The sequence below is a fragment of the Alternaria atra genome (genome assembly GCF_907166805.1).
Source record: "Alternaria atra isolate CS162 genome assembly, contig: 40, whole genome shotgun sequence".
NCBI classification, from domain to species: domain Eukaryota; kingdom Fungi; phylum Ascomycota; class Dothideomycetes; order Pleosporales; family Pleosporaceae; genus Alternaria; species Alternaria atra.
Genome location: NW_025091340.1, coordinates 34691 through 47292, shown reverse-complemented (window position 1 = coordinate 47292; position 12602 = coordinate 34691). Strand labels below are relative to the sequence as shown.

The 12602-nt window shown below is 55.4% G+C and overlaps 4 protein-coding genes across 4 annotated transcripts in view; 1 reads left to right on the top strand and 3 right to left on the bottom strand.

The window, feature by feature from the left end:
* Positions 1–1856, bottom strand: part of ALTATR162_LOCUS12093 (uncharacterized protein) — a gene marked incomplete at both ends in the record, with an annotated part of 7578 nt that extends 5722 nt beyond the window's left edge. Inside the window, 5 exons of the mRNA XM_043319738.1 lie at positions 9–423; positions 479–1222; positions 1286–1383; positions 1453–1614; positions 1667–1856. Coding sequence (XP_043175673.1) covers positions 9–423; positions 479–1222; positions 1286–1383; positions 1453–1614; positions 1667–1856 — 1609 coding nt within the window. The remainder of the gene's footprint in view (positions 1–8; positions 424–478; positions 1223–1285; positions 1384–1452; positions 1615–1666) is intronic.
* A 1230-nt stretch (positions 1857–3086) lies between these two features.
* On the top strand, positions 3087–5131 carry ALTATR162_LOCUS12092 (uncharacterized protein; the record flags this gene model as incomplete). The annotated part of the gene is made up of 4 exons (XM_043319737.1): positions 3087–3268; positions 3333–4219; positions 4320–4555; positions 4610–5131. The coding sequence occupies 4 exons, from the start codon at positions 3087–3089 to the stop codon at positions 5129–5131; spliced, it is 1827 nt and encodes a 608-aa protein (XP_043175672.1).
* A 1153-nt stretch (positions 5132–6284) lies between these two features.
* Positions 6285–7547, bottom strand: ALTATR162_LOCUS12091 (uncharacterized protein; the record flags this gene model as incomplete). The annotated part of the gene is made up of 1 exon (XM_043319736.1): positions 6285–7547. One exon carries the CDS (start codon positions 7545–7547, stop codon positions 6285–6287), a length of 1263 nt encoding a protein of 420 aa, XP_043175671.1.
* Positions 7548–10300: 2753 nt separating this feature from the next.
* ALTATR162_LOCUS12090 (uncharacterized protein) lies at positions 10301–11182 on the bottom strand (the record flags this gene model as incomplete). Its single annotated transcript, XM_043319735.1, has 1 exon — positions 10301–11182. The coding sequence occupies one exon, from the start codon at positions 11180–11182 to the stop codon at positions 10301–10303; it is 882 nt and encodes a 293-aa protein (XP_043175670.1).
* Between the last annotated feature and the right edge of the window lie 1420 nt (positions 11183–12602).

Here is a 12602-nt window from a genome sequence, read left to right as displayed (position 1 = left end):
CTTGTAACGTACAGCAACACCGACGGGCATGCCCAGACTGCGCATGAAGCCGTACATGCAGGCAGCCATCGCACGATCCTCTTTCTTGGCAACGGTCTGGTTGGCGATAGCCTGCGTTGCAACGTTGACGCTCGTCAGCACCATACCGTTCCCCACACCGAACACCGCGAGGGCGAGGGCGAAGACCGCCTTCTCGGTGCGCTCATCGAAGACGGTAAACAAGCCGCAGGCGACGAGAGTGACGCTCCAGCCCAGCCAGATGGCCCATCGAAAGTGCCCGAGGCGCGAAGTGAGGATGGCTACCACGACCGAGCCGGGGACGAGGAGACAAACGGCGGGGAAGAGATCGATGCCGGCACGGACAGGCGATGAGCCGCGCACTGACATCTGGTAGAAAGGCACATAGTAGAGGCCTGTGAAGAGCTGGACGCTGGTCAGCACACAAGCGTGCCTACAATGGTTGGAGGGGAACACGCACGACGAGGCCGTTGACAAGAGCGCAGAAGAAAGCTGCAGCCGAGCTAGCGCTGCGCAGCAGCGAGACAGGCAGCAGGCTGTGCGGCTGTGCACGCCACTGCCATGCGACGAAGCCGGCGACACCAAGCAGGCCAGCCAGGATGGGCGCGAGGGTTGCGGCAGATGCCCACGGATGCTGCGTACCGCCCCAGGAGATGCCAAGCAGGAGGCTGGTGGTGCTGCCGACAAACAAGAATGCGCCGAGCCAGTCCATGCGCCGCGGGTGATTGGCGAGTGGCACGTCGACGTCGTCGACGAAGAGCAGCGCAGCAAAGAACCCTAGGAAGCAGAAGGGGAAGTTGATGTAGAAGCACCAGCGCCAAGAGGCGCTCTCCACAAAGGCACCACCGACCACTGGCCCGATGATGCTGCCAATGGACCACGAGGCGAGCACCATGGAGAAGTACTGAGGCCGCTGTCTCAAGGGAACCATGTCGCAGAAGATGACTTGGGTCATGGCGATGACGCCCCCGCCTCCGACGCCTTGCACGCAGCGCCCGATGAGCATGACGGCAAAGTCATGCGCCACCGCGCAAAACGCGGTGCCGAAGGTAAAGAGGACGATGGACATGACGAGCAGCCGCTGGCGCCCGTAGCAAGCGGAGGCTGCTGCGATCACGGGCTGAAAAACGGCCGAAATGAGGAGATAGGCGGTGCCCGTCCAGAACGTCTCAGCGGCTGATCCACGGAGCGAGTGGGACATTTCCTGCGTTGAATGCGTCAGCGCTGTGCTGCAATTAGAGAGGGCTCAAGCCGCGTGGCAACTTACCGGCAACGCCGTCACCAGGATGGTGGCATCGAGCGAGACCACAAAGGACACGAGGCTTAGGCTGATCATGGCAAGCCACTGCTTGCGCTCCGGCTTCCCTGTGGTTTAGAAGCTGCGTCAGCAGTACTCTGGCAAGCAGGCAGGCCTGGCCCGGGGACGCTGCTTACAGTCTTTACGATCGGCTGGCTCGTCTTCGACAGCTTCGGCAACGGCGGCCTCTGCGTCGAACTTGAGCAGTTGCGCCGTCGAGTCTGAGGTGGAGATGGAACTCTTCGTGTAGGCTCTCTCGGGCTTGTAAGGAGGCATAGTGCCTGTCGCGTCGCCTGCAGCTGCGTGTCTTCATTAGCAGGTGAGACCAGGTCGGCAGGAACGAGGACGTACGTCGGTCGCACCCAAAGCTGTTCTCCAGCTCTTTCACAAACAGGCGCAGCTCGTAATCGTCAGCTTGGTGACTGAGGGACCATCCAGGCCAGCAGTCATGCTTGTAGTCATGCTTGTGGTTGTGCTGGCGGTCATGCTCGCCGTTCTGCTCGCGCTCACGCCCATACCTCTGCTCTTTGGCGGATGGCATGGACCTTGGGCGGGCCATATTTCCCACCAGAAGAGCCAACGGAGGTAAAGTGAAGGCAAATTGAAGGCGGAGAAGTGGTGCAGAGGTAGTGCAGAAGTAGGCGGAGACGAGATAGAGGAGAAGGGGTAGGGTTCTGGTTCAAGCTCCAGGCCCGTATGGAAGAGAGCAGACCGCGTGCAGTCAACGATGGACGTTTCCCGACCGACAGAAGGCGGACACTCAAAGAAGCAGCAGGGTGTATGCGTGACGGCCGCGTTCTGTGCTCACGGGCGGAGGCTGGTTATACACTCCGAAGCAACCATCACCTGGTGCGAGACGTCGATCATCTCATCAGATTGCAGCAGCCAACGACTCCAGTGCAGATAGTGCAGTACCCACGCCAGCAAACACAACCTGAACATCGACCAAGAGATCAGCCAGTTGCATGCGCAATCGAGTCAGCCAGCCGCGTTGGGTAAACACACCGACCATCTGCCATCGCCACTGCAGTAATGCAAGTACAGTACAGTACCGTACTGTACTGTACTGTACAGATCCTTGCGTTGAGACTTCAACGCCATAAGCACAGCACAACACAGCACAGGCCCTGGGGACGATCGAGCAGAGCAAGGTGGGGCACGCTGTCGCGTTGTCGCACTACTGCACTACCGTCCACGAGTGGTTCTACAGTAGCGGACGATACTGTATGTGCTTCGAAGACTAGTCGGCGCGCGGTGCAGCGGCATATGGTCTGTATCCGTGTAGTTCGGGTGCTGATGGCGAGACTAGCGCCCACGAACGATCTGGGGTACTCGTGCTAGTTCACTTGGACGAGTGATCTGCCGATAGTGCCCCAAGTCACTCAGGACAGCTACGCGCACGACCCGGCATGGCTGGTGAGCTGCCGGCTGACGAGCCAGTTATCCACGAGTGGTTTGACGCCTGTCGATGGCTGTGTAGGACGCTCCGCCTGTGTGTGCATATATCTCAACTGTAACACACGCAAGAAGGGTGCTGACTTATAGCAAGGCCTAGCTAGCCCGATCAGCCTATTGACCAGCGTAATGCTGATTGCCCTTCTAAGCAAAGTCCCTGTCGCGCGAGTATCTTGCAACCAACTACTCAGGCTGATCACGACGGTGAGACCACGCGAATACAGTACGACCAACTTCGGCCAAGTCGTTGCGGAGTCGAGGCCGGTATTGCTGAAATAATGCGGTGCGCCTGCATCGGCGTTCCAGCACCGTGAACATGTTGTTCCTGCTGCTCGCATGCGCATTTTCTGCAGTATCTGCTCTGCTGCCGTCGCAGCCCTTTGGGAAGCTACTTAGCGAAAAGCAGTCCCCTACTAGCGACGCGCTTAACGTTGATCTAGGGTACGCGATCTACCGGGGTTTTTCGAATGCCACTACCGGCATCAATACGTGGAGAGGGTAAGAAGCCGAACCGACTCAGTACTGTTGCATAGGCCACCACGACTCCTGACGCAGTCCACAGAATTCGGTACGCAGCCCCTCCATTGGGCGCTCTTCGCTGGCAGAGCCCACGGCTCCCTGCCGTCCACCGTAGCGCTGTGATCCACGCGAACGCTTACGGGCCCCAATGCCAACAGGTAAGCTTTAGTGGAATGCCGGGGCTGGCGTCGAGGATGGGAGCAGGCGACTTCGAGATGTCGGAGGATTGCTTGTTTCTCAATGTCCAGAGCCCAGCCGACGCACTCAACCTGCCAGTCCTGGTCTGGATTCACGGTGGTGGCTATGGCGCGGGCAGTGGCCAGAACGACTTCACTGAGCTCTTGCAAGCCAACGGAAACAGCTTTGTAGTCGTCTCGGTGCAATACAGACTCGGTCCGTTTGGTTTCCTGGCCTCGGAAGAGGTGGCCAGGAGGGGCGTGACAAATGCAGGACTGCTAGACCAGTTCTTCGCTCTCCAGTGGGTCCAAGCGTACATCGATCGGTTTGGCGGCAATGCGTCCATGGTCACCATCTCGGGAGAGAGCGCGGGAGGAGGCTCCGTCATGCTGCAGGGGATGGCGTACGGTGGCTCTCTCGGAAACGCCCTCTTCCGCAGCGCTATCGCTGCATCACCGTACCTTCCTAGGCAGTACGCCTACGACGATCTCCCTCCGACCCAGACCTACCACGAGTTTGCAGATCGTGCAGGATGTCGCATAGACCGCGCCTCGCAGCCGCTGTTTGACTGCCTGGTGTCAAAGGACACGGCCACGCTGCAGAATGCCTCTGTAGCCGTCACAGCTATCAAGCCGTACGGCACTTGGGCCTTTCTGCCGGTCACCGATGGTGTTTTTATACAACGCGAGCCAAGTAGCCAGTTGCTAAAGGGGAGGGTCAATGGGCGCAGCTTGCTAGTCAGCAACAACGCAAGTACGTATCCTTCCCACACTCTGTGAGAGAGACTGGAGTAGAGCACTTTGTGCCAATCCATTCGGCGAGGGGGTTTGTGTAGACTAACGAGCCCGTCTAGACGAAGGGCCTCTCTTCACTCCGCAAAACATCACCACCGAGCTTGCCCTGCGCGCCTGGCTCCACCGCACCTTGCCCGAGTTCGGCGACGAAGATGTAGACAGAGTACTTCGTTACTACCCCGGTAGCAACGCTTCCAACTGCCCCCAGTTCAACCAGGTTGGGACCAACGGCATCGTCGGACCAAGTGCATTGGACCAGAGCTCGCTGGCTACCGGACAGCAGCAGCGCGCAAACGTATGGCCGCGCTTCTCTAATCACCTTCATGCTTGTATTCTAACACGAGTGCAGAACATCTACGCGGAGCTCACCTTCGTGTGTCCCTCGTACTGGCTAGCGGAAGCGTATTCTTCGCAGGGCCGCACAGCGTACAAGTACCAGTTCAGCGCTCTGCCGGGCACCCATGCTTCCGATCTGCACGCCTACTTTGGTCCGCTGGGCAGCGTCCCATATCTCAGCGCAGACCTGCAGCGGGCTTTTATGATGATATGGGGCCGTTTCGTCACCCGGGAGAACCCATCCATTCCCCTCGCCGTCGCAGCCGGCGCCGGCGCCCACGCAACGACTGGAGCCAGCGCAGCGGCTCGATGGCCTGCTTTCTCGGTTGCGCAACCGTGCCAGCTCAACATCAACCAGACCGGAGGCACGGCTGCGGTCGGAGCCATAGACGTGTACTCTCCCGTCGACACCATCTTCTTCACGGAGCCAGGACTGAGGAACAGCTTCTCGCTGGCAAATGCGTACACGTGGGAGCTCGGACGCGGTGACCGATGCGATTTCTGGGGGAGGATGGCTCCTATTATTCCGATGTGAAGAGAGCTGAAGGGAAGCCAGAGTGGCTAGAGCGGCCGTCACGAAGAGCTTGTCGCGATCCTCGCAGCAGTGCACGGTAGTGTTAGCGTAGAAGTAGCTTCGGACATAACGTTCAGGTCAAGTTCCAGATTGCTAGTGTAAAATCACTAGCTTCATTGCTAAAGTTAGAGACGCCAACCGACATGTGACCTCGTGGTGATTCCTGCAGCCTATAGGCTGAAGAGAAACGTGATGCTACTGTACCAGCCTTTCCCTTCAGGATCTCAAGCTCGATCGATGCTGAGAAGCAAGGACGGATCCGTATTATAGTGGCTAGCGAATTACGGCTTCATTCCTTCGTACAGCATTTCACAAAATCAGCCATCGTTAGATCGAAGACTGACCAACCATACTGACTGTTTTGCAGCATACATCTAGCGCTAAGCCATATACGGAAGGTGGGACTATCGAAAACTGTTGCGCAGCTGCGTGTAGGGGTGAAGCCGCGATCGCTAGCCACTGTACCCAGCGATGTGCAGTACAGTACTGTAGCAAGCGCTGAGACTGCTTCGTGCCCTGACTCCCCAGCTTACTAAAGAAAGTTTTGATCTTGCTCGCGAGCTGCCTCCTTGCGTGGCTGACGATCCTTGTATTTCGGTGTTTACGGTCAAATTGAGGAGTCGATATGACACGATTGCTGACGACAGAGAACAGCAAGTATGATTTCTGCCTGCCTGCAGTGAGTTCAGCATGATTTAATCGAGGTGGTAGCGAGTCTTTGAACAAGTACAGCGGATTGCGGCGTGTACGAGAGGATGTGCCTTGGCGGCTGTGGGCCGTGGCAGTTGTCAGGCACCAGGCTACTCCGGGCCCGTTCAGGCCGGTATGCCAAGCAATCGCAGTATATTAACCTACCTTACCGCTGTTGTGGCTCGACAGCGGTTCGTCTCTAGTCTTACAAGGCAATATACCTCTACCTACACTATCGCTGTGCATTCTGTATCTATTAACACTCTATTGCTTGACAGCAGTTGTAGGATTTTGGGAAAGAGCTGTGTTCTGGGGTCTGATAGAAGGCAGTTCGATTACATCAACAGATCAAAAGGTCATGCAGAGCCAGCCGTACTTGACATTATAGATTTACAGTGGGTTGTATTGGTCTTTCACGCAACGACTATATCTTAGCCCGGTTGTGTCCAAGCTTTAAATTCCACCCCCTTATCCATGCCACTAATTGATCCTCTGTGATAGGTGCCACCTCAGGCAGGAGAGCTGAAGCGTCTCCTTTCTCCACCGCCATGTCGTACTCTCTGCCCCTTCCTGCCGCTCGCAGGAAGGCATCTAGCTTCAGCGCCCCTGGCTCCAGTGCGTCCAGCCACTCCGGAAGACTGACCTCCTCTGCTCTGAGTCCAAATCGGCTCTGCAATGTCGCGAACAGCAATCGCCACGGAGCAGGCTGCGGATGCATCATGTTGAGGACCTGCACATCCTTGGCTCTCGACTCTCCACATACGACTCTGGCAACCCCCTCAGCAAGCGCGCCCACTGGGATCCAGTCCAAAGGCTGGACATGCGCAGGCCAGTATCCAATTTTTGCGCGAGCTTTGATGATCGAGAACAGCCAACCTTGCACTGGCCAGATGCTATACGCAGTGCTCGGTCGAGCCGGCCCTCCAATCTGTCCTGCGCGGACAATCGCAACACTGAGACCCGATACGGCGTGAGCGCGTGCGAGGAGCTGCTCGGCGATGCACTTGCTCTGACCGTACCCATGGCGCATGGCGCTGGCACTATCCCAAACTACGCGCTCGGGGATGAGGCGCTGCTCGGGATGCTGGCGTGGCCATTCTCCAACAGCACAGACAGACGAGATGAAAGTTATGCGAGGTTGTCTGGGGCTTGACGTGCAGAAGCCGATGGCGCTGACTAAGGCACTTAGTAGTGGCTGGAAGCTTTCCAGCGGCAGGCCCCGGTGGGGGTTCCAAGCGTTGAAAATGACTTCATCAACTACAGAGGCAAGTAGCTCGTCCTGAACCAGCCCCATTCCTACGTCTTGCCGCGTGATATCTGCGACAAGGAAGCGTACGCGAGAGTATCTACTGGAGTAGTACCCAGCAATGCCCTCGAGAGCTACCAAGGTTCGCTGTTCTGCATCGGCGCGTCTGTTGATGCAGAGAATGTTGGAGCCAGTGTAGGTTTGGAGTAGAGATGCTAGAAGATACGGACCGAGGAACCCAGTCGTGCCGATCACAGCAATGGTCTTCTGCCTGACAGACGAGACATCTATTCTTGTACTCTGCGCTGGATTCTCCCTAGCGTGCTTGGAATTTTTCTGTACTTTGTCATCGTTTGCCCGATATTCTTGTTGTGTTGTCGTGGAGGACTCAGTATGCGTGTTCAGAGCGGCAGCAGTATCAGCTACAGTGGTGGTGACCATCTTGGCGAGAAACAAGTAACAGAGAGCATTAAACGATTGAGAACTAGGGGCGATTCTGCGTAGCCAGATGTCATGTAGACAAAAAAAAACCAGCTTTGTTGACGGTACTTCAGTGCTTGATGGAAGACCAACGCGTGATAGTGAAGGCCCAAACCACTCCGGGTGACGACCTGGCACAAACTAGTCGCCTATGACGAAGTGGCCACACAAAGCGACCCTACCAATCGTCGTATCCGACTGCCTAACAGGGTGCGCGGTCACTTGTGATAGCAGCTGCAGTGAGCTTACCAGACACCATACATCTATACAGTAAGTCGGGCACCATAGTTTCCGACACCCCGTAGTTCCCGACAGCCCCGCAACCTCGCTTCCCCACCATGCACCACGACCAAACATCAACTCTAGACAATTCAACTCTTCGTCAATTTCAAAAATATTTCTACATCATCATCCCTGTTTTCGAATGGCTAGATACACAGAAGAAGATGTCCAGAATGCGCTCGCAGACCTCGAATCTGGGGTCGCTTTAGCCACTGCTGCCACCCGGCACGGGGTCCCACGCAACACTCTTCGCGGCCGCTTTAATAGTGCCCAACCTCATCAGCGCGCTCACGACGGTAAACAACGGCTTACAAACGTTCAAGAAGAGCACCTAGAGAAATGGATTCTCCAGCAAGAGGCCCTTGGTTATGCGCCAACGCACGCGCAAGTGCGGGCCATCGCAATCGCCGTTCTCAAGCGACAGGGTGACCACAAGAACCTGGGGAAGAAGTGGACCAGTCACTTCGTGAAGCGCCACCCGGCTATCAAGTCAAAGTTAGGTCGCCGGACTAGCTGGGAACGCATCAATGAGGCCACTCCAGAAAACATCAGGCACTTGTTCAACCTGTACGAAACAGTTAGCTGGATCCCCCCTTAGCGCAGGTACAATGCCGACGAGGGCGGTATTATGGAGGGCCAGGGCATTAATGGGCTTGTCATAGGCTCCTCGCAGGAGAGTCTGAACTCCGTACTAGTTAAGACGATAAATGCCCGTACTTGGACCTCTGTGGTAGAGTGTATCTCTGCGGTTAGTGTCGCTCTGGACCCCCTTGTCATCTTTAGGGCCAAGAGCATTCAGGAGCAGTGGTTTAAGCAGAGTTTCTTGGCTCAGAATCCTGGCTGGTACGTTACCTTTTCCCAAAACGGGTGGACGAGTAATGACATCGCTGTTGAGTGGCTGGAGAGGGTGTTTTTGCCACAGACTGAGCCTGACGATCCCTCCGAGGCACGGTTACTGATCGTCGACGGTCATGGCAGTCATACCTCAGACGAATTTATGACCACATGTTACTTGAATAATGTCCACTTGCTCTTCTTACCTGCTCATACTTCACATATACTCCAGCCTTTGGATTTGGGCTGTTTCTCGAGTCTGAAGACGGCGTATCGGCGCTTCGTCAGCGAGTATACGGCCTGGACAGGTAAAACGAAGCTTGGGAAGGCCAAGTTTCTCAGCTTTTATGCAGAAGCACGTAAAATCGGCCTTCGAGAGCAGTGCATCCAATCAGGGTGGAAAGCAACAGGCTTGTATCCCAAGAACGTGAGGAAGCCCTTGGGTTCTCGCTGGGTGGTGGTGCGTGAACGGCCGTCAACACCACCACCTTCTACCACGGACATTAGGACGCCAAAACGGGGCAGCGATGTTGTAAAGCTGTTTTCTGGAAAGAGCTTCTCACCAAATACACGCCGATGTGTTCGGCTTACTGCCACGGCGTTTGATCGTACCTCAATAATGGTCACCATGCAAGACCGTGAGATTGCTTCCTTGCGCGAGCAGGTGGAGCAAGCTAACCCGCCAAAACGCCGCAAGGTCAGAAGAAATCCAAACGATCTCTTCGCGAGTCTTGCAGAGGTTCTCTCTCAAACTAATCAAGAGCCTTCTCAACGTGTTCGCAAGGTGAGAAGCGCAAAGCAGAAGGTCATCATCGTAGAAGAAGAGAGTAGCTCTGAGGAGGGAGCAGAGCAACCATTGATTCGACGTTCAGCACGGAATCGACAACCAACACGACGATATCTTGATCGTGATTTTGATGCATATGAAAAAAGCGACTAAAATGCTTCAAATGCAATTTTTATAGTAGTTGGCAGAATTATTCGATGAAGTTGTGAGCACTTTCGCAACCTAGAGTGGTGGCAGCGTCGAACTTTGGCGGGGTGTCGGAAACTACGGGGTGTCGGAAACTATGGTGCCCGACTTATCACTTCGATGAGCTCAAGCTTATGGACTTAGCTGGATACAATATGCCACAGTAGCGGACTCACATCAGGACTGGTACTGTACGGTACTGTACAATACGTACAGTCGCTAGCGATTGCAGTTTCACCGCTGCGCGCCGCTGCAACACCATTTTACGCCAGCGTTTAAGCAGGGGGTCCAGCTCTCCACTTACTGTATCGGGTAAGGTGTTTAAAACACAAGCGAATATACAGCTTTTGCTCTCAACGCCCGCGCGAGAAAAGTATAACCGCCCCACGCGCCGAGCGGAGCTTGGCTCCTGGGGTAGCGTGCTCCCTGTTTGAGGGAAACCACAACATAATCGCACTTCTCGAAGTTACGGTGTGGCAAAGAACTCACATATATATTCGTGTACATCTCCGCCCCTCTGTGAATGCTAATCTGTTAAAATAAAGATAAGAAGTAAGTTAATGAATGGAGAAACGCTACATACAAACACTGCGTGTCTACTCCGGCCGCACTGAGAAGACGAACATTACTTCAGGCAGTATATCCACACCTTTCCAGACCCTGTGCTTATACCAATACATCTGTCTGACACAGCTGAGCGACATGGACGATACTCTGATGGGAGCCACAACCGCTTTTGAGCATTATGAGTAATCCAGGTTTCATCTGAGCTAATGCCGATAGCCTGATGAATAAGTTGCTGGGTTTCAAAGCCCACTAAGCTGGCAATTTTGTGGCCTTTCAGCGTCTGTAGGCACGCGCCGCTGCTGGCGTCCCAGATCTTGACGGTGTTGTCGTTCGATTCCGACGCCAGCCGGGTCGAGTCGTGCGAGAAGGCCACTAAGTAGACCCCATAGTTATGGCCCTCGAGCGTCTGTAGGCACGCGCCGCTGCTAGCATCCCAGATCTTAACAGTGCTGTCCCAGGATGACGACGCCAGCCGGGTCGAGTCGTGCGAGAAGGCTACCTTGTAGACCCAATCGCTATGGCCCTCGAGCGTCTTCAGGCACGCGCCGCTGCTAGCATCCCAGATCTTAACGGTGTTGTCGCTCGACGCTGACGCCAGCCGGGTCGAGTCGTGCGAGAAGGCCACCGAGTAGACCCCATCATTATGGCCCTCGAGCGTCTTCAGGCACGCGCCGCTGCTCGCATCCCAGATCTTAACAGTGCTGTCGTTTGACGCCGATGCCAGCCGGGTCGAGTCGTGCGAGAAGGCCACCGAGTGGACCCAATCGCTATGGCCATCGAGCGTCTGCAGGCACGCGCCGCTGCTAGCATCCCAGATCTTGACGGTCCTATCCCTCGACGCCGACGCCAGTCGGGCCGAGTCGTGCGAGAAGGCCACCGACTCAACCCAATCGCTATGGCCCTCAAGCGTCTGCAGGCACGCGCTCCAGTTGTCGCTCATAGCTGGGCTGATTGTGATCCATTTTGGCTCTTCATGCTGAAAAAGCCTTCTGATTAAACTCTTCGTTGGACTGAACAACAGCGCAGATGCATAGGCCTGGAGTGCGCTACTCTCGATGGCTCCTTTATGGTACATGATAAATCGATGTGCATCTTTGATAAGCTCAGTTAGTGCACTTGCATCTCCTTGTCCCTATCTTGAATTAGCACAAAGATGTCGCAATCGTGTTACATGAAGAACGTGCCTGGATTAGCGACCAGAGTTTCGCTACTGAGATTACGCCCTTTGGCATGCTCTTGCACAGACTTGTAGCTTCTAGCCAGTAGAGAAATTTCTCCCGCAAAAACACGTCTACAATGCCTCCATCATGTAGGGTGTTGCTATTTCTCTCTAAAGAAGTAAGATTTGAGTCACATAGATGATCAACCCAGTACTCGCATGCATATGCAATTCGTGCGAGGACGCTTTGCTGGATCCGCTCTGTCATTCCCTTTGTTTGTGCTCCAGGTTTCCCTAAGCTACAGAGATCTCTCTGCAGCGTGTCGCGCATCGCATTAAGCAGGCGATAGGTCACCTGGCCTTGCTCCTCTGCAACTGCGCTATCGAAAACGTGCTGACCGTTACCTGATGTGAGGTAATCTTTGGCAGACAGGTGGATGAAGGATACTGTATCTTGGCGGAGAGTGAGGAAGGATCCGCAGTAGTTGACCAGGTCAGCGACTGTCTGGGGGTTGTCAAACTGATAGCTTGGGAGGCCAGCAACTATAACGAGTTCTTTTAAGTGCAGGGGTCTGAAGGCGACAGTGACTGCTCGGAGAACATCTTTGCAGTACTGTGCTGTCCTGACGTTGTCTTGCGCCACGATCTGCGCCATCATCCGGTCGTACAGCGGGTTAAGTCCTGGCGGCAGTGCCTGCAGTACCTCTCGCGTGCGGTAGAGCGGCACACCCTCTAGCTCCTTACACACTAGCGATACCCACAGAAACGTGCCTTCAGCCTTGTCGCGAAGCTGCTGTTGTACTTCTGCTTGTAACCGCACGTCATACTTGTGGATAGCTGCCAGCCGCTGCACCTTGTACTCCACAAACGCAGCCACCGCTCTTAACACATAGCTCGCCTTGACCTCAAGGCTCAGCTGGACACCCAGCGAGTCAGGCTGCAGGTGCTGCTTGATCTCTGGTATGTTGCGGCTTGTCACCAGCCACTTGACCCTCGGCCACCGCCTAAGGCTGGCGTCGGTTATGACTCTCAGAAGCTCGGACAGTCCAGACGTGCACTCGTCGATCGCATCGATGAGGAAGTAGGTTGGCGGCAGAGAGGCGTCGTTGAGCATGTCCGACAGTATCCTCCCCATCGCATAGACGGCATTGGGCCCTTCAAACAGCTGCCTGCCTGCGGCCTTGTACTGTTTCTGCACATG